Source organism: Pogona vitticeps, chromosome 6 (assembly GCF_051106095.1).
Source record: "Pogona vitticeps strain Pit_001003342236 chromosome 6, PviZW2.1, whole genome shotgun sequence".
In the NCBI taxonomy this organism is placed as follows: domain Eukaryota; kingdom Metazoa; phylum Chordata; class Lepidosauria; order Squamata; family Agamidae; genus Pogona; species Pogona vitticeps.
In genome coordinates, this window is record NC_135788.1 from 44,656,024 (window position 1) to 44,677,067 (window position 21,044).

A 21,044-nucleotide genomic window follows, 5' to 3' on the forward strand; every position below is an offset into this window, starting at 1 on the left:
AATGGTGCAGCGCTCACACAGGCATACTGGAGCATGTGTGCAGCCACAAGCAGGCTATGTGGGGGGACTGCGGGCGGGTGGGAGAGGTCTGTTTCGGCAGCCCGGTCCAGTTCAGGCCACGGACAATCATCGTGGTGTGGACCGGGGGTTGGGGACTTCTGCACTAGGGTATCTGTATTATATTGTTCTGTGCTGTCAAGTTGCATCCAATTTATGGAGATCGTAATACATTTTCAAAGTATATGAAATATTTAAAGATGGTTTTTCAATGGCTGAGCAGGGATTGAACCAAGGCCTCTTGAATCCTAGTCCTCCTAAATCCTCGTGCATCCACTACTCCTATCACACACAGCCAGTATTTTTCATGGATTATTTTTAATGTTCAATCTGCAAGCTTGAGGCAATCTGCAAGCTTGAGGCCTTGCAGTGCAGGTGAGCTCTCAGTTTGTCAGCAAAAAAAGAGAGAAAGAAAACATGCTAACAATGAATGTATCAGAGATGGGAAAAGTTATTATTTTGGACTACAATTCCCAGAATACCACAGGCAGTATAGCTACTAGCCATTCCTGCTTTGGAGACCCTGGGAGTTAACAGTTCCAAACACTACCTTTTTCCTTTATGTGTGTTTCCCTGTTTGCTCAGTTTTATTTTTTTGGTATATTCAGTTCAACTCCAAAGAATGTTTACAATGTTGCATGATTCCACCCCCCTCTTCTTGTTTCCACTCATTCTGCAATGTTGTTGGAACAGAAAAGTGTAGCTCTTCTGTGTGTCTATGTAGATTGTCATCATTAATACTGCTACTGTACATGCAACAAGGTGAATATTGTTTGCTCTCAGAATTTGCCCATGCTCCTCTACAAACCACTCCTCCAGATTCCTGTCCTGCGCTTTTCTTTTTTTCCCCGCCCCTCTGGAGGCTGGTGCTCTGAGAACTTGGTCTGAAGCTCTCAGAACTTTCAGTTTTCCTCTCAGATGAATGAATTATTTTTACTCGTGAGTTGCTTTCTGCCTAGAGTTCTGTGGGATGAATGGCCTCCTAAAAAATAAACATGGACTCCCAATCCTGAGAGAATAAAAACTTTCCCCCAAAGCTTCATCTCCTCAGTCTTATGTCCTTTGCGTGTTTACTCAGAAGCAACAGTGAGAAACAGCCCATGACATAATTCCAGTTTACATATGTCTAATCACAAGCAAAAGTAGTCTAGACAAAGGACAAGGATTTGGGAGTGTTCTGGAGACAACTAATGCTGCAAATGAGTGGTTACACCAGCAGTCAGAAGAATTTTATTTGCAGGGACTTAAGAAGCTGCAGGACAGATGTTGCAAGTGCATTGACTCCCTGGGGGAATATGTAGCATAATGTGGCAGTTACAGCTTCGTAGCTCAATTTTTTCTGGGAAAGGCTCAATACTTATCAGCACCCCCTCATAAACCTTAGTTTCTGTCTTTCTATCCCTTTGCTGCTGCATCGTGCCAAAACAGCTGACTATTTTTCACCAAATTTGAAAGGTAGGTTTAGAATGGCTAGCCATTTTTAAAAAATGCTACAGGGAACAACAAAAAGCACTTCAAGGGGCCTCAAAATCACCCCATTTAGTTTCTTGTAAAGGGGGTGGAGAGATTTGCACCAAAATCAAAGGGCATATTTGGGACAGTATGAAATAAAATACAAGCTATGCACCATACATGAATATCATTTTGTGGGGCTCCATGAGAGCTGGACAATAAAGAAAGCTGACCGCCAAAGAATTGATGCTTTTGAATTGTGGTGCTGGAGGAGACTCTTGAGAGTCCCCTGGACTGCAAGGAGAACAAACCTATCAATTCTAAAGGAAATCAACCCTGAGTGCTCACTTGAAGGACAGATCCTGAAGCTGAGGCTCCAATACTTTGGCCATCTCATGAAAAGAGAAGACTCCCTGGAAAAGACCCTGATGTTGGGAAAGTGTGAAGAAAAGAGAAGGGAATGGCAGAGGATGAGATGGTTGGACAGTGTCATCGAAGCTACCAACATGAATTTGACCCAACTGTGGGAGGCAGTGGAAGACATGAGGGCCTGGCGTGCTCTGGTCCATGGGGTCATGAAGAGTCAGACACGACTAAATGACTAAACAAAATTAATCTATGCTAAATGAGTGGCTGGCTGCTCACCAAGAGTGTTTTGGATGCTAAAACATGGGCTACACAGTGCACACGAAAAACGATTTGGGCTCACAATCACACCCAATTTTTTGTACCGTCAGGTCATGTGGTGTGTCCTTTTAAAGATGTTGATGAACTCAGAAATGTACATGTTTTTAATTTTACCATTGTTCTAACATCAAGTTCACCACCCCCAAACGTTCTTTAATGAGGATTCTCGGATTTACCCCACCTCGGATAAGCTCAATGAGCACCAAGATGAATGGGAAGAGAAAGAGATCCGTTGAAAAGACAAGGATGGGCTGCAAAGGGAAGACACCGGCGTGAAGGCAGGAGTCATGGGATTTCAACCCAGCCAAAGCCGGGTTTATTGGCTAACTAGTATAGAATTTTTTTAAAAAAAATACTCAGGAGTAAGGGCCGCGATCTAATTTGGAGAGTATCCAAAGCCATTTGTTTGGCTATCATAATTAACCAGCTCTTTCCAGGCGCAGGGTTAAAAAAAAAAAGAATAAAACGGTGGGCGGAGACAAAATGTTAGTCCACACACGCATTTCTTTCTAGCTTTCTTTTCCCTCTTCCTCCTCCGGAATCAGGCTGAAAGGTCCCGTCCAGGGTTTCCTTTCTTTTACCTCTCATGTGTGCAAGGGAAGTACTGTATTTTTAAAGGGCAGAAGGGAAGAAAGACGTAGACGCCCCAGCTACGAGCACCTCCTCTGCAACGCAGACTTTCTACCTGTGCTCCGTCCCGCGCAGGCGCAGGAGAGCTAACCCCCGCGCCCGTGTTTTGGAAAGAAAAGGCATCTCCTACTGACGTCTTCTGTCCCGCAGGAGGGAGGTTGTGCGCATGCGCGAGCATGCGCAGCAGTCTATCCGGAAATCGCTGCCAGCATGGAGGCAAAGAAAGGCGAAGAATGTCAAGAAAGTGCGGGTACTTTTGCGTAACTTTTACTGGCCGCGGCACGGAGAGCAGGAAGTCGGGGAGCTTTCTTTTACAGTCTGTCAGAAGCGGGAAAACCGCAATCTTTGCACGTAGCATTGAATGATTGGTTTTGGAGGTTTCCACCTACACGTGTTAGCTTCTTAGCATAATACCTAGATCTCTGATTTCTCCTTGGGTGGCTGAGAGGGCATGGAGGACTGTGTAGACATAGTAAGGTCAGGACTGCTCTCATCTCCTTTATGTATATAACCAGTCCTTGGGCGGTCAGCCTTGTTTATGGTCCAGCTCTCACTTCCGTACATCGCTACTGGAAAAACCATAGCTTTGACTATTCGGACCTTTGTCGGCAAAGTGATGACTCTGCTTTTTAAGATGCTGTCTAGGTTTCTCGTCGCTTTCCTCCCAAGAAGCAGGCATCTTTTAATTTTGTGGCTGCTGTCACCATCTGCAGTGATTATGGAGCCCTAGAAGGTTAAATCTGTCACTGCCTCCATATCTTCCCCTTCTATTTCCCAGGAGGTGATGGGACCAGTGGCCAAGATTTTAGTTTTCTTTTTATGTTGAGCTTCAAACCATTTTTTGCACTCTCCTCTTTCACCCTCATTATTTAATTCTTCCTCACTTTCTGCCATCAGAGTGGTATCATCTGCATATCTGAGGTTGTTGATATTTCTCCCGGCAATCTTAATTCCGGTTTGGGATTCATTCCGTCCTGCCTTTCGCATGATGTATTCTGCATATAAGTTAACTAATCCAGGGGACAATATACAGCCTTGTTGTACTCCTTTCCCAATCAGTTGTTCCATGTTCAGTTCTAACTGTTGCTTACTGTCCCACGTATAGGTTTCTCAGGAGATAGATAAGGTGATCAGGCACTCCCATTTCTTTAAGAACTTGCCATAGTTTGCTGTGGTCCCCACATTCAAAGGCTTTTGCATAGTCAATGAAGCAGATGTTTTTCTGGAATTCTCTGGCTTTCTCCATAATCCAGCACATGTTACCAATTTGGTCTCTAGTTCCTCTGCCCCTTTGAAATCCAACTTCTACTTCAGGGAGTTCTTGGTTCACATACTGCTAAAGCGTACCTGTAGGATTTTGAGCATAACCTTGCTAGGGTGTGAAATGAGTGCAATTGTACGGTAGTTGGAGCATTTTTTTTAGCACTGCCCTTCTTTGGGATTGGGATGTAGACTGATCTTTTCCAATCCTCTGGCCACTGCTGAGTTTTCCAACTTTGCTGGCATATTGAGTGTAGCACCTTAACAGCACCATCTTTTAAGATTTTAAATAGTTCCACTGGAATGCCATCACCTCCAGTGACCTTGTTGTTAACCATCCTTTCTAAGGCTGTCCAGGATGTCTGGCTCAAGGTCAGCAACCACACTATGTGGATTGCCCGGGACATTGAGATCTTTCTGGTATAATTCCTCTGTGTATTCTTGCCACCTCTTCTTGATGTCTTCTGCTTCTGTTTGGTCCCTCCCATTTCTGTCCTTTATCATGTCCATCTTTGCACAAAATGTTCCTTTAATATCTCCAATTTTCTTGAACATAATTTCTTTTCCCTTCCTATTATTTTCCTCTATTTCTTTGCACTGTTAATTTTAGAGGTCCTCTTGTTTTTCCTTGCTATTCTTTGGAAGTTAGCATTCAGTTTTCTGTAACTTTCCCTATCTCCCTTGCATTTTGTTTCCCTTCTCTTCTCTGCTATTTGTAAGGCCTCGTTGGAGAGCCACTTTGCTTTCGTTATGATCCTCCATCCATAGTTCTCCATCCATTGTCCACCAAATCGAGTTCCTTAAATCTGTTCTTCACTTCCACTGTGTATTCATAAGGGATTTGGTTTAGATTATACCTGACTAGCCCTGTGTGTGTATGTGTGTGTGTGTGTGTGTGTGTGTGTGTGTGTGTGTGTGCGTGTGTTTGTGTGTTTGTGTTTGTGGATCCTTTTCTCTAGAAATTCAACCTGGGATGTGATGAATTCAGAGTATCTCTTATACAACTGAACTATGGTTTCTTTTTCTTACAAAAAATGAAGATATGTGTGTGTTTTCATTAAGTAGTCAGACTGGTTGAGAAATGAATATGCTGTGATAGATGTAGTAGGGGAACCAATATCAGAAAACATTTCTGGGTTTTATTTGAAGAGAAAATTGTTTATGCTTTCGGTGTGTGAATAGATTGCTGTCTATCCTGGGGCAGGGAAATGCTGAACTGTACCCTCAAAGCCAGATGACTTGCCTTTCAGTAGCATTCCCAGTTTGTTTCTCAGATGTTGTTGGACTACAACCTCTAGAATGTCTGATCTTTGTTCACACTAGCTGGGGTTTCTGGATGTCCAACCATATCTGGAGACCTAAGTTTAGGAACCACTACCTTTGAACAAACTAGACAATTGCCCATAGTAGGCTTTGATCTGGTAGAGCAGTCAGACTAGGACTTGGGGCAGAAACCGAGAGCTGTGCTCTGCAGAATGAGTAGGAAGGCTCAGAAATGCAGCAGAACTGCCATGCCACACTTTGAAGTAGCTGATAATCACATTGCCATCTATCATTACATGTGCAGTTTAAAATTACCTAAGAGAACTACTGGCTTCTTCTGGGCTGCCTTTGGCTTGCAAGGATTTCAGTGTGTTATAACAGCTTCTTTTTCCCCTTATGTTGCTGTAAGCATGTGCAAGCAGGTATTCAGCATCTCAGTCCTTTATGAAGAAACAGGTTTTGCATGCCTCAGTTATTCTCTAGCCAGCTTTTCCTCTTTTTGCATGAGGACAGTGATCTGGAGTGAAAGGGAAAATCAAGCTTTCATGTGCTCTAGTGAGGCTTGGCTAGTAAAACTGTTTTGCATTGTTTCCTTATATGTGGATTCACAGGTCATAATGATAAAAATATTGGTCTGTTTGTTTGCTTTTTGATCAGGGTTAATGTTAAACTTAGGGCAGTACGTTACTTAGTTCACAAAATCTGTATTTGCTATATCTGTTTTTTTTAATGAACTTGTTGGTGAGTAAATGCAGGCATTTACTCTGGTCAGATGTTTTGCATGCAGTGAAGTGAAGAGTTTATTGTAACTCATGCATTTGTATATATGGACACTTGCAAGTAAAATGGAAATAAGTGGTCCATGTAACTCATAAGACAAATACAATATCAAAGATGGACATGATAAAGGACAATATCCCTCAAGGAGGTAAGAGGGATGGCTTGTAGACAAAGGGCCTTTTCGGCAGCTGCCCTCAGACTATGGAATGCCCTCCCGACTGGGATTCGTTTGGCGCCGACGCTGATGACATTTCGGTGCCAGGTCAAAACCTTCCTGTTCTAGAAGACTTTTAATTGAAATAACATCAATTGTGGGTCCTGAAGGCAATTTTTAGAGTACAGTATCTATTTTAATTGTATTTTAATTGTTTTATTTTTTATTTATTTTTATTTATTTTTTATTTATTTATTGTATTTATACCCCACCTATCTAGTCATTTCAACCACTCTAGGCGAAATTTATTGTATTTTAATTGAATTTTAATTGTTGTAAGCCGCCCAGAGACCTTTGGGTAGAGTGGGCGGCATATAAATTAAATAAATAAATAAATAAACATTGAATCTTCTAAGTGATGTAACTTTGACATTTCTGTACAGCAGTTTTGCTGGTTTTTCTCTTGCATGTTATTTGTTTGCTTCGTTATAATTTGTACTCATGCTTGGGACTGTGCTTTTAATTCCATTGTTAATTTAAAATTCTTTTAAACATTTATGGCTAATGGAGATAATCATTGTCCAGTATACTCTTGCAGAACTCTGCATTATGTGAATGATGTTCTCATAGTCATCTTAACTTCTAGTGGATGCTCATGCTTGTTTAGATCTAGAATCCACTTATTTGTCTTTCTAGTGGTCCAGAGTATCATAAAACTCCCTTTCAACAACATATTTCAAATCATGGTGGATTTGATTTAAATCAGATTGATTTATTTCACAATTTAAATTTAAAAAGTTGATTTTTTTGTAACTATTTAAATAAAAAGATTTTTTCAATTTAAATCATAGTAATTTAAATCAATTTGATTTTTTTAAAAAAATTTTATCCACCCTGTTTCAAATGGAGTTTTCCTTCACTGACTAGCTTTTCAATCTGTACATGGTAATTGGGAATACTGTACTGTAACATAGATGATCTGCGCCTTGGTCTCCAGTGACAGATCCTTACCTTTTAGGATCTTGTCTGCTTTCTTCATAGCTTGTCTTTGAGTCTTCTTTCTTAGCTGCAGTCTCCTTTTGGACTGACAATCAAATGAGGTTGAAAAAAATCTTGATCACTATCTGAAGAAGTGGACTTGTCCACAAAAACATACATTAAAATATAACAGTTAATTTTTAAGGTTCCACAATGTTTTTGTCTTCTTCGTTTTTGCTTTGTTTTTGCCTGACATAATTTTCTTTTGAATTTCTTTGTTACATTAATGTACCCAACATATGTTTGCAATATGATCTCTAGTGCCTCCTAATTTTCTGAACCTGTCTTGGAATATCTGGCATTTCTAGTTCAATTTGTAGTAAAGGGTTTTGTGATAAAAATATGAGCATCATTTTGCTTGTGTGTGAAATAGTTCTGTAATTACTATGGTCTTTGGCATCTCCTCTTTTTAGAATTAAAATATATATTGAAGATATTCAGTTTATGGGCCTTTGCTTTGCTTTCATATTTATTAGCATATTTTGTTAAGAATTAGATAGATTCCATCTAAGTAACTTAGAATAGTTCTACTGGCATCCCATCTATTATAATGGTTTCCTTTTTTTTTTAATTCCCTCCTCTACTGTTTTAATCCCATCCACTTTATTTCACTCACACCAGGTATTGTGATGTGCATTCCATTTCCTGTTTTTAAATTTCAAGCTGACCTTAATTCATATATCTATCATTTAAAGTTCAAATTATCCTGTATGTATCAAGAAGCTTCAGATTTTCCTTTCATGTTGCTGCCCATTAGCATCCTTTCAATTTTAGCCTAGTTTAATTAAGAACAGAGTTGTTTGTACTTAACCTTAGCTGTTCTTCAGCAGCTTGTTAAGCACCTTCCAAAATGGGAAGCTCATTAACCATTCCCTTTTGTTACATTTTGGATTGTTTCATTTCAGATACTTTTGTTTCATAGGATTTCTGAGATGTAAAACATTTGGAAGTAGTTTACTATGGCCTTCTTCTAACATGAGTTAGCTTGGGTGTCATTGCCACTCTCTGTGAAAGATTCTCTCATCAGTCACCTTCCACTACTGCTGCTGCCCAGTAACTTTTCCTTTGAGAATTTGTCAGTCACTATCACTTTTAGAATTACAGTGGTACCTCAATTTAAGAACTTAATCTATATTGGGACTGCGTTCTTAAGTCGAAACGTTCTTAAGTCAAAGCACCATTTCCCATAGGAATGCATTGAAAGCCATTTAATCCATATCTGCTGTTTTTCATTCTTAAGTCGAGGCGCTGTTCTTAAGTTGAAGCATTAGTTCCTATAGGAACTAATGCAAAGCCAGTTAATCTGTGTCTACCACTAGAGGGTGAATTTATTTATTTTTTCTTCTTTTGACCTAAGGTGGACTTAGGTCAAAAAAAGGGCAGGGAAGGGTTTTTTCTTTCTTTTTTCTTTTGGTTCTTAAGTTGAGGTTCCATTCTCGAGTCGAAGCAACTTTTTGCGAACGGAGGCATTCTTAACTCAAATCGTTCTTATGTAGGGACGTTCTCAAGTCGAGATACCACTGTATCAGTTCTGTTCTGTTGATGTAGTTGTTAATTCCTGAAGTAGACTGTTGCATTTTAGTCTACTGTCTTGTCTTTGACCATTTGATCTCAGGTGACCCTACTCAGAGGCTAGACTTATAAAGGAGTCTAGCCTCTTGTAAAAGAGCCTAGCTTTCAAGTTCCCTCACACATTGAAACTCTGTCATTGTATTAATATGTGCATCCACGGGAAGGAATCAGACCATTAAACAATAAGATGTAGAATAAGTAATCTAGTGATGGCAAGCAAGTGCCTATGGATTTGCTTTCTGTGAGCTGTAGAAACAGAAGCTGGAGCATATAAAATACTTCACACTTCACTGTCACTTTTCTTATTTATTTATTTATTTATTTATTTATTTATTTATTTATTTATTTATTTATTTATTTATTTATTTATTTATTTATTTATTTATTTATTTAATTTATACCCCGCCTATCTGGCCCACCGGACCACTCTAGGCGGCTTCCAAATATAAAATCAAATAATAAAACATAGACAAATACATAATAATCAAACAAGAACAGCAGTAAAGATAAAAAGGAAACGTAAGAAAAAAATCAAGAGTTGGCTGGAGGGAAGGCCTGAATAAACAGCCATGTTTTTAATTGGTTTTTAAAGGTGCCCAGCGTGGGGGGCGCGCGAATCGCCGTAGGGAGATTGTTCCAGAGGCGAGGAGCCACCGCCGAGAAGGTCCGTTTTCGTGTCTTCTCCTTCCGGGCCTCTCTCAGCGTCAGGCTCCTCAGCCTCACCTCCTGACTCGCGCGGGTGATCCGGGTAGACCTTGGTGGGAGGAGGCGTTCCGCCAAATATCGAGGTCCTAAACCGTTTAGGGCCTTATAAGTAAGCATTAAAACTTTGAAGTTGACACGGAAACAGATGGGCAGCCAATGCAATGCGGCCAGAGTTGGAGAGATGTGTTGATATTTTCTCACTTCTGTAAGGAGCCTGGCCGCCGCATTCTGCACCACCTGAAGTTTCCGTGTCAGCCTCAAAGGCAGCCCCACGTAGAGCGCGTTACAGTTACTTTCTTCACAAGTGAATCTCTGAAATACTTTATGAGCACCTCTTAGATCCTTATATAATGCACACTACACATCTGGCAACTGTTTGCGATGTAACTCAGAGGCAAACAAACTTAAGAAACCTTATTTATTCATTCATTAATTTATTTGATTTTTTATACCATCCATCTGGCTGCCAGGGCCACTCTGGGCAGTTTACACAATTGAACCACCTATCATTAAACGTTAAAAACAAATAGAACAAATCAGAATTAAATTCTTATGCTAACAGAATTTAACGAATAAGAGCTAAAATAATAAAAAAGCAAGGCAGCATAATTGATAATATAAATGTTAGAAGTACCACTGTTTTAGGATATTAATGGTCTGGAAAGGCCTGTCTTTAAAAAAAAAAACATGTTTTTAATAGTCACTTAAAAATTCCCAGTGAAGGGGCCAGCCCACTTTCAGGCACGAGGCTGTTCCAACATGGGGGAGCGACTGCCGAGAAGGCCTGGTTTCTAGTCCTCACTTTCCAGGCCTCTCTCAAGGTCAGTACTCTCAAGCGCTTGGCCCTGGGAGGATTGCATAGGATGGACAGTCTAATTGGGAGGATGTGTTCTGTCAGGTATCGAGGTCCCAAACCGTTTAGGGTCTTATAGGTTAACACCATCACCTTGAAGCTGGCACAGAAATGCATAGGTAACCAGTGCCGGGTGGTCAGAGTAGAAGAGATGTGTTTATATTTCTTTATACCACTCAGTAGTCTGACTGCCATGTTCTGGACCTGTTGAAGCTTCCGTAGCAGCCTCATGGGTAGCCCCATGTGGAGGGCATTGCAGTAGTCTAATCTCGAGACTACTAATGCATTGGACCAGTGTGGTGCGGGACCCAGTGTCAAGGTAGGGATATAGCTGGGCAATCCAGCTTAGATGGAAGTAGGTGGAGCAGATCACAGACAATATTTGAGATTCCATTTATAGCATGGGGTCCAAGAGTATACCCAAGCTGAGGAACTCATCCTTAGCGGAAAAAATGGGGGCCCCAAAGGAGAGGGAGGCACCCAAGCTGCAAAAACTAGGGGCACCCACTCACAGGACACCCATCTTGCTCAGGTTCAGCCTCAGTCTGTTATCTTTCATCCATCTGAGCACAGCATCCAGGAAGCGATCAAGGGACAGGATGGCATCCTCTGCAGAGAGATGGAGGGAGCAGTAGAGCTGGGTGTCATCTGTATATTGGTAACACGAAGTTCCAAAACCCCTGATTACCTCCCTGAGCGGCCTCATATAGATATTAAATAGCATTGAGGAGATTATCAACCGCTGTGGGACTCTGCCATTAAAAGTCTAAGGGTGGACATTGTCTCAATTGATTATAATTTGTAGAGAGGGCATAAGTATGGTCAAGCTGGTTTTAAAATGCTGGCAAATAACAACCCTGGTTAGGGTTACCCTTGGCTAACATATTGTTGATGTAAGTTTTAGCCATGTTTAACATGGGCTGGAAAATTGCCATAGGAAATGGAAGAGAATATACTGTTCCCTTCCTTCCAGCTCTTGATGTTCAGGATCTTTCTGCTGAATCATTGTCAGTTCAGCGCTATCTCCCTTTTTTTCTGTTCTTCTCATTCTGATTCTAGATGCATGCTTTATGTTCATCACTTAGCTCACATGTTGATTTGTTTTGTTTTTCCTTACAACAATGTCATACCAAGGGGTGCAAACCTACTGTCTCATGTTTTCACCTTTACTATAAAAACACTTCTTTATTTTTTGAGGAGCTCTACATGCCAAGTTCTGTCAAGGCACATTCTCACCTGTGGCTGTTGATGTGCTAATAAGTGTATGACTGATAGATGGTTGTCAGAGACTTCACTCCTGGGACTGTTCTTTCTAGCAGCAATGTGTGCTGAAAGAAGTGTTTGGCTTTGGCAATGTTAAACTCCTTAAGTGACTGCCATTGCCACTTTATGTTTGCTATCATGTATATCTCTGTTTGTGGTTACCATATTCATGGCAGTGATACGTGTGTATGTGTGTGTACATACTATGTACTGTATACACACCTTAACACATTTTTATTGTTAATATTTTCAGTACATTTTATAAGCTAAAATACTCTGTAATCTAAAGGTCCCTTGTAATTTGCAGTCATAATTAAAGCCTTTATAAATACTGCAATCCTGCACTTGAGAATAAATCACTATAGATTGTCCTGCTGAGCTTAATGAGTCTTTCACTCTTCGGAGTTGCTTTGGTTCTGGAATCTCAGATGGAGATAGTAGTCAAGAGTATCCTTCTCCAATTGTGCCTAGTATGCAAGTTGTACCTCTTTTTTGATTATCAGGATCTTGCCTTCCAATCTATGCTTCAATAGTTTCTAGGTTCATGTGATGTGTTGCATTCTCCATATGGCTGCCCTTGAAGGTTGTTTGGAAACTGATGCTACAGAATGCAGCAGCATTTATGAAGGCTGTAAAGATCTTATGACACTGGCACCAAAAAAGTTATGTAAATTACAAAACTTATTTTTAGGTTGAATATTGCTTTTCAGGTTCAAAGCCCATATGGAGGGAAAGTACCATATTTTTCTGTGTTTAAGATAATACTTTTGTCTAAAATCTTTAGTTTAAAAATTGAGGGTGGTATTATGCATGAAAGTAAGGGGGGAACACATCAAAGCACTCTGATTCCTGCTTTCCCCCCTCCACCTTCTTCGCAAGAAAGTGGAGGAGAAAAGCAGGAATCATCAAAGCACTTTGATCCCTGCTTTCCCCTTCTGCTTACTAAGCAGGCTTAGCACGAAAGGGGAAAGCAGGAATCAAAGCGATCCTGCAGCACTTTGATCCATGCTTTCCCCCTCCACTTGCTAAGCCACACTTAGATTTCTTAATTTTGTGTTAGAAAAGTGTGTGTGTGGGGGGGTTATACATGGGGGCGTCTTATACACAGAAAAATACAGTATATGGTCTTGGGAGCAATGTTGGCTCTCATAAATTTTCCTACTCCACCCTGTGGATTAAGATTACCCAAAGAAGCTCTCTTGCAAGAGCCCCACTGTCATGAATGTGGTTTGTTTGTGTGTGTGTGTGTGTGTGTGTGCATTCAACTCAGAGTGAACCTATGTTAACCCAAATAGTGTTTTCAGGTTTTCAACATATGTGAGATGTTCAAGCAGTGGTGTAGCATTTCCACCACCAATGCCTTTCCATATTTGAGTGGGAATTTATACTCAGATCTCCCAAGCCCTAGCCCAATGCTCTGTCCACTATACTACACTGGCTCTTGGAGTATGGTAAAATAGGTTTAAGATCCAGAGCCTCTTTGGTGGCAGAGAGGCTTGTTGTCCGACCTCCTGCCACGAGTGGCTCGGCATTTGCGATCCCTGGAGCGATAGGATGGCAGTGCGGATTAGCACATTGGTGAGTGGATAACCCTCATTATCTCCACCTCCCCATCTCTGTTCAAAACCTTGTTAAACAACAACATCCTTTATACCAGTCGCTCACTCATTCTCCAAGTATGGATCCTTATATTTTCAAAATGGCTCCATCAGTGCAGATGGTTCATGTTGTTGTGGTCTGCCTAGAGAACCTAGTTTCTGCCCTGTTTTTCTTGTTCTTCCCCAAAATTGATTTTTATTGGAGTGTGATGGGAAAAGCTGCCTTTCTTTTTGTGGCTGTGTGATTCAAGGCCAAACTGCAGTTTCAGTTAGTGTGTGCTTTGTTGTTGTGACAGTGGTTTTCATTTGTACTGCAACAAATGGAGAGGATTAACTCTTTAATTGCACAATTGTGATTGCCCACAACTACCATTCCCAATCCTATGGCAATTATTGTAGTTTCCTAATGTGCTGACTGACTTGTCATCTCTCAAAAGCTGTTGGTTACTTTGAAGTGGCTGTTGATAGAAGTGGTCAGACAGAACTATTTGCTGAAGTGCCATTTCATAATTATTTATCTGCTTATCTACTAGTTAGTCTCTGTTTTCTTTGTGTTTTATATTTGAATTAGTTACCTTACACAGTTGTCCTGTCTCTGTTCATATTTTTACATTTATTTCAGCAAATGTAATAGAATTGGTACAGAATCTGATTCAAAACCTACAAAAATATAACCATTGTGACTTTTAAAAAAACCAAATGTGCTTGTCAGTATTCTTATAATCCAGTACTGCTATATTGCAAGAACACATGAGCCCCAAAGCAAAATGTAAGATAACAGATTCAGCCAGTGAAAAAGGTGAAAATTGACTTCAAGGTGATGATAGAATAGTGAGAAGTTAAAGCTTTGAATTTTTTTTCCTCTGGTGTTGTCATCCTTATGCTCTCTCTTAATTTGAATTGATGCAAATGTAAGGTAGTGAAATCTCAAAATTTGAAACTTATGGAAAATACAAATGTGTATAATTTTCTGAAGTAGTTTTAGACAATAACTTATACATGAACCTAGGTTCAGAGACTTATGGAATCTGCTTGCAGCTCAATCATGTTTTCCAATTGGGAAGCCTCCTGAGTTCATAAAGACTTACTCATAAGTGACTGTACATGTGATTGTAATGAAAGTTGTAAGATTATTAAGAAGATGAGGACTTCACTTTTCTGAGAAGTGACTCATGTGAATATTCTCAGCCTCCCCTTAACTTTTTGCTAATTCAATCAAAATGCTATTTATGTTGACAGTGGAGACAATGTCTGTAGTTGATCTCTGGTTCTTACCAGCCATAGCCAGTGTAACCAATGGTAAGAGTTGAGGAGACGTTGTAGCCCAATAACATATGGGTGGCTACATGTTTCCCATTTCTCTTTTAAAAGATTAGGCTAAAATGTTGACCATAGGCTGAAATGTTGACTATCCAGCTCTGTCCAGGTGGCCTCCACAGCTTTCATCACCCTTTGGCTGGATTAGGCATATTCACTTGCTGCAGCCCCAGCTGGCTAGAGATAGCCACAACCCTCTAGGCCTTAGTTACTTTGAGAACAGATTATTGTACTGCGCTGTTTGTAGGCTTGTTTTAAGAGAGACCGCTCAAAAAATCTCAGTTCTGCATATGCTGTTCATAACTTAGACACTCCTGGGTTCACATTGGGTGCTCCTTTGTGCATGGACACGAGTGCACGGGGGTGCTCCACCTTCCCTAGCCTGGCCGTGGGGCTAAAGAGGTTGGGGACCGCCAATTTACAGGATTCAAAGACAATGCCCACATAGATGGGTTGAGGCTCAAAGATTTTATTAAAGAGCCAGCAAAGAAAATTAGATAGCATACATTACCAACAATCAAGAATGCTCCTCCATTCACTCACCAGGAACCTTAGGTTAATGCATGGAGGGACCACAGCATCTTTGATGGTTTCAGGTCTGCATCAAAGTTCCTACCAGGTAATAATCTCTCCAGGTTTTCATACTGTTGATCTCTCCTGACTACCTGTGGAGTGAGATCACACCTTTAATTGATCACACCTGTTTTGATTGTTAAATCCTCATATTCATGAAGACCACAGATTCTTACACATCCAGTATGAATCACCAATAAGTACACTATTGGTGGATACTATGAGTTCAGGAATCCTCTCACATTTCAAGGTTATTTCACTCCTGGATCATCCATCCCCAAGTAATGAAAAGCAAAAACTACATCAAGAAGCTTGAAAGCCATGAAAGTATCTTGTTTTTCTTGACATTCCTTTAAACATATCAATATGGGAGGAATAGTTTGTGTCATGTCATCCTGACTCCTTGAAATACAGTGATCCTCCAATGCATTTCCTCTGCAGGCATAAATGTGTAACCTGGACAGGAAGGGGTAGGTTTAACTGAGCACCTAACATGATAACATTCTTTCTGTGTCACAAAAATGAACAGTAAATGCAGTTTTTGAAAGAAGTCCCAAAAATTATCAGCACAATATTATTGACTCATCTACCTACAGATATGTTAGTCAGATGTGATGCACTGATGTTTCCTAAAGGTGAAATAAGAATAAGAACTGATTTCTTCAGTTTTTCAAGTGCTTCGTCCTCCTGGATGTTTGCAGAAGCTTCTTATTTATTATAGGTGGCCAGTTGCTTGGTGGGATCCAAATATTGGTGTGCTCAACTGGTAGGAGTAGACTTCCCTAATTCCACTATTCGTCCAGCTCTCTTAAAACGTATACAGTACATAGAGTTTGAACACAGCCCTTCTAGCCACAAAATGAAGGTCCTGGGTCTGAGCCTGTCATGTGAAGTGTTACAGCTGTGTGCCAGAAAGTTACAATTTCTGATCCCAAACCAAAAGTCAGTCTTTTCCTCTGACATGATCCATCTGCAGGTCCCTCAGTTATATTAGCGCTGGAAGTAGTATTAGTAACATATTCTTATGAAAGTAAATTGAAGAGAGGGAATGGAAGAAAAAATCTCAAAGAAAACCAGAAAGTTAGATTTTTTAAAAAAGAAAAATTGTATAAAAAGTTTTTTTTAAAGAAAAATTACTTTGTTTGATAATCATTAAACTGAGTTTGTAGCATTAGAAATAATAGTCTTGGGAGAAGGAATGAACATATGTACTTGAAATAATGGCTGAAATCCTGAATCTCCAGCTGCCTATGGAGATTTCTTCTTAACGTGTGACAATTCATTTCTAAAAGTTATGTCTTTTGCATAACTGCACAGCTGGATTTCAGACAAGGAGTTTTTTCACAATGGATATCATAATATGAATTGCAGAAAAAGTAACAGAGAAAGAGACCAGCTAGTAACTCTTTACTTGTGTGGATGCTTATCCAAACCCTGCCATTCTTTCTTTTTTCTGGTTTCCTGCAGTGGTCAATAGCTTTCTGCAATAGAGTGCAAAAACTGTGGATTTTCTTGATCCTTTGTTTATTCCCCCCAGTGATTCTGGAAAAGAAATCTTAGGACTTCTGTGCGCAAGTGCTCAATGTTATGGTAGAAGGCCACCTAGCCTACAGGGACAGCTGGAAATACAGAGACAATAGCCCTTCTGAATAGCATCTCTAGCCACCACTATTTTCCTCCAAACCCTGATGTGCCTTTCAGATGTTTTAGACAACAGTCCTACTACCACCAATGTCAACAGTATTGCTAACAGCTTGAGGCAGTGTGAGTTGTAGTTCAACAAAATTTACAGGGTGCCAACCTGAGGGGGATTAAGCTAAAGTGTTTAGTATCTTGTGTAGGAAATAGATGATAGACAAGCAATTGAGTGGGAAATGTATGCAGGCAAGAATCTTTTGTTACTTTGATGTACAAGTGTTCTTACCTAAAATTCAGCCAGGAGTGAGGAAACATTTAGCTCTTCAGATGTTCCAGATATAGTTTTCACACTACTTTACTATTGACCATGCTGGCTGAGACTTGTAGGAGTTGATGTTCAAGCATTCTCCATCTTGCTTAACACAGTTCCTTTAAAAGGACATGCAGTGAAGGTGTGTTGGTTTGAATTATGGCTAGAGATGGAGATACAGTGGTGCCTCGTCTTACGAAATTAATCCATATTGGAACGGTGGCCATAACTCAAAATTTTTGTAAGTCGAAGCAAAATTTCCCGCACTGAAAACCGATTAATCCATTCCGGTGGTTTTTGGTTCTTATGTCGGGGCTCTGTTCGTACATCGAAACGTTAGTTCCCATAGGAACTAATGCAAAGCCGGTTAATCTGTTCTCTACCACTAGGGGGAGAATTTTTCTTCTTTTAACTTAAGATGAACTTAGGTTAAAAAAAGGACAGGAAAGGAGGGAGGAGGGAGGGAGGGAAGGAACAATGGGGGAAAGAGGAAAGAAATAAGATAATCACTGGGGCACACAGACCCCTCAGACAAAGGTTTGTGCTGTTAAGCACAAAGAGAGAGGGGGGGAAGACAATGGGGGGAGAGTCTGGAGTCTAAAACACATGCTAAACCAACACATTTTACAACAACACATTTTAAACCAAGCAACTTTTAAACAAAACTCATTTTAACATGAAACAAGCAACTTTTAAACTCACCCACCAACACCTTTTAAAACAAAAGAGAGGTCACTTAGCTTTTGGTGTCTTCTGGAGGACATCACGATGACTTCTGGCTGGAGGATGATTAGATGGTCATCACTGTGAGGTAGAGGTCCCCTCCTCTGGGTCATCTTTTCCAGGGGTTCCCTGTCGCTGTCTCTTGGCTGCAGGCTCCATCCTGGTGAAAAATCTGTCCAATTTTGTCTGTTTCATCCTGCGCTCCAGAATTTTTCTGAAATGGCTGACCATATTGTCATTCACCATGTCCATAACTCTTCCTGTCACAGTCCTGTTTGGGTGGTGCATCTCAAAGAAGTCCTGGCACTCAGTCCATTTCTTGCAGATGGATTTTATCTCCTCGTTGCTAACCTGCGGTGCCTCTTCCTCTTCCTTAGTGGAAAGCTCCTCCACAAAAGCCTTCTGTTGCTCGGTTTGCAGTTCTGCAAGTTCTTCTGTCATCAACTCCTCTTTGTGGTCTTCAACCAGCTCCTCTACTTCTTTCTCGTTCACATCCAGACCCATGTCTTCACCCATGGAGATGATGTCCCTCACAACCTGTGAATCAGTCACCTCAGTGCCACTGAGGCACATTCTGGTCACAGTTTCCTCCAACCTTGCTTGGTTTACCCTTAGTCCATGTCACCTGCTCTTCAGATAATAAAAAGAGATAACTTTTGTTGCACTAAACTCTTTCAATATACAGTGGTGCCCCGCATAGCGAGGTTAATATGTTCCGGATTAACCTTCGCTATGGGGAAACATTGTTAAGTGGGACGGGGAAACCCATTGGAACGCATTAAACGAAGTTCCAAATGGGCCCAAAACTCACCGGTCTCCGATGTTTCCCCATGTTGCGGTGGCCATTTTGGGTGTCCCGGTGGCCATTTTGGGTGTCCCGGTGGCCATTTTTAGTGTCCCGGCGGCCATTTTGGGTGTCCCGGTGGCCATTTTGGGTGTCCTGGCGGCCATTTTGGAACTGCCGAACAGCTGTTCCCCCATCGCAATGCGAGGATGCCCTCGCATTGGCGATGGGGAAATCTGCATCGGTATGCGGATTCTTCTTTAAAGGGTGCACTCGTTATGCAAGGCACCACTGTATTTGTTTGTACACCGCCCAGAGTGACCTGACAGGCAGATGGGTGGTATAAAAATAGAATGAATGAATGAATGAATGAATGAATAAATAGATAGATAGATAGATAGATAGATAGATAGATAGATAGATAGATAGATAGATAGATAGATAGATAGATAGATAGATAGATAGATAGATAGATAGATAAAGCTCCTAATGCTATAGGTCTAATTGTTTTTATAGTGTGTGTTGTAAGCTGCCTAGAGTGGTCGCAATTGACCAGATAGGCGGGGTATAAATGAAATAAATAAATAAATAAATATGCTATTTATAAGTGTACTAAAATATTGTCAGGTCTTGTACTGTCTCATGATATCTTTCTTATTGTCAATGGAACTTTTCACTTGGTGGCAAAGAGAAGCTATGGTAAGCTGAAAGATAATTTACAAGGGTTCAACGTGATTAATGGGCACTGTAATCATTACTGCTGATACAAATGTGTTTTGGCACTCAGGAATTCATATGAACTTCACTTCTATCACGTCCAAGCAACATACTTCTGTCAGTTCATTTGAGACCTGCATTTAAAGATAGAAATATGGTTTTCTTACAGAAAGAAAAGTACGCAAGATGGAATGGAATACACTTGTTGTAGATATGATGAAAGAGACAGCTATGAAACTATGTTCTGAACAAAAGAAAGGTGAGTGGCATTCACAGAATACCAAACTGAATCACTGTTAGAATTGACCCAACAGTGACCTGAATTTCATCATTCCTGTGTTTGTGTTTGTGTGTGTGTGTGTGTGTGTGTGTGTGTGTGTGTGTGTGTGTGTGTGTGTGTGTGTGTGTGTGTGTATATATATATATATATATATATATATATATATATATATATATATATATATATATATATATATATATTTTAATTCAATACTTCTGTTAGTAATAGATACTGGTACTGCTCCTAACAGTTATTGCCAGAACTGTGTTTGTTTGATTACCAGAATAAATGCTTAATTTATTTTAATGTAACCCAGTCTGGAAACCTGTAGGTCTATGCAGCTGTTTGTAAAGAATATTACAGCACAGAGGTGATGGTTGCTAGACTGTATTACCATGTTGCCTGTGGCTAATGGGAGTTGAGGAAGACTTCAGGGCCCTTTCAATTAGTCTGTATATTACAAAATAGCAAATTAACATAGCTGTGACATATTGCCTTTAAAGTCATTGTACATGGTGATCCATTGAGGGACACAAACCCATTTCTTTATTACCATGATTCTCATTCAGCTACATAATGGCGACCATATGCTCTTAGAAATTTGGCACTATCCAGTATTATACTACCTTGGATTTGATTAAAGCTGGCTTAAGAATATTGTTGTTCACTTGTGCTACCTTGTTACACAAGTGGATTGACATGTCAGGTAGTGAAAGTTTCTCATTTACATTTTCATATAGTTAGATAAACTTCTAGTGGCCATCAGAATGCAAGCTGGAAGCTCCTTGAGGGTGATGGGCCTGTTTATTTCTGGCCAACTTCTGTAAGGCAGAATGTATACTGATGATCGTGTTTTTTAAAAAAAGTATACATACCAGTAGAGATATAAAATCGAAACGTCTTTTTGATTGCTTTTGTGAGACTAATGGTGCCTTCTGTATATTTCTGTACATTAGCTGTTATGATTTGATATATAACAGTGTGTGGCAATAGAAGGAACAAGAGCACTGAAGAAAATGGCATAAGACTCTCACCTCTGAAGTCAGCTAAACTGCCAACGTGTGGAGCAACTCCCCATATGTTTTGGAATTGCAGGGGAAAGAGGTGTGATGTTGTGAAAATTGCAAAATAACCTAAGTCCTGTGAACAGGAAAGAAATAGAGAGTCTAAAAGCATTCACTCAGGGGAAGTAGGTCAGATAGCTGAGGGGTAGTTCTTGTATTGCCAGGCTTTATGGCTGTTAACTTAAATATGCAGATCAGCATAAAAGACTGTGTGTTTTGAGATTTTAAAACTGTTATCATTAAAGTATTATAATCTAAGTAAAATTACCATGATTCACTGCAAAATTAGTATATGAAAAACAGAGCGTGTTACTACAGTGTGTCAA

The 21,044-nt window shown here is 40.2% G+C and overlaps 1 protein-coding gene across 1 annotated transcript in view; it reads left to right on the forward strand.

Annotated features, from left to right (window-relative positions):
• The first annotated feature begins 419 nt into the window (after nucleotides 1–419).
• CMC1 (C-X9-C motif containing 1) overlaps nucleotides 420–21,044 on the forward strand; it is a 65,249-nt gene continuing 44,624 nt past the window's right edge. Inside the window, exons 1-2 of the mRNA XM_073003436.2 lie at nucleotides 420–3,076; nucleotides 19,544–19,633. Coding sequence (XP_072859537.1) covers nucleotides 3,037–3,076; nucleotides 19,544–19,633 — 130 coding nt within the window. The 5' untranslated portion in view covers nucleotides 420–3,036. The remainder of the gene's footprint in view (nucleotides 3,077–19,543; nucleotides 19,634–21,044) is intronic.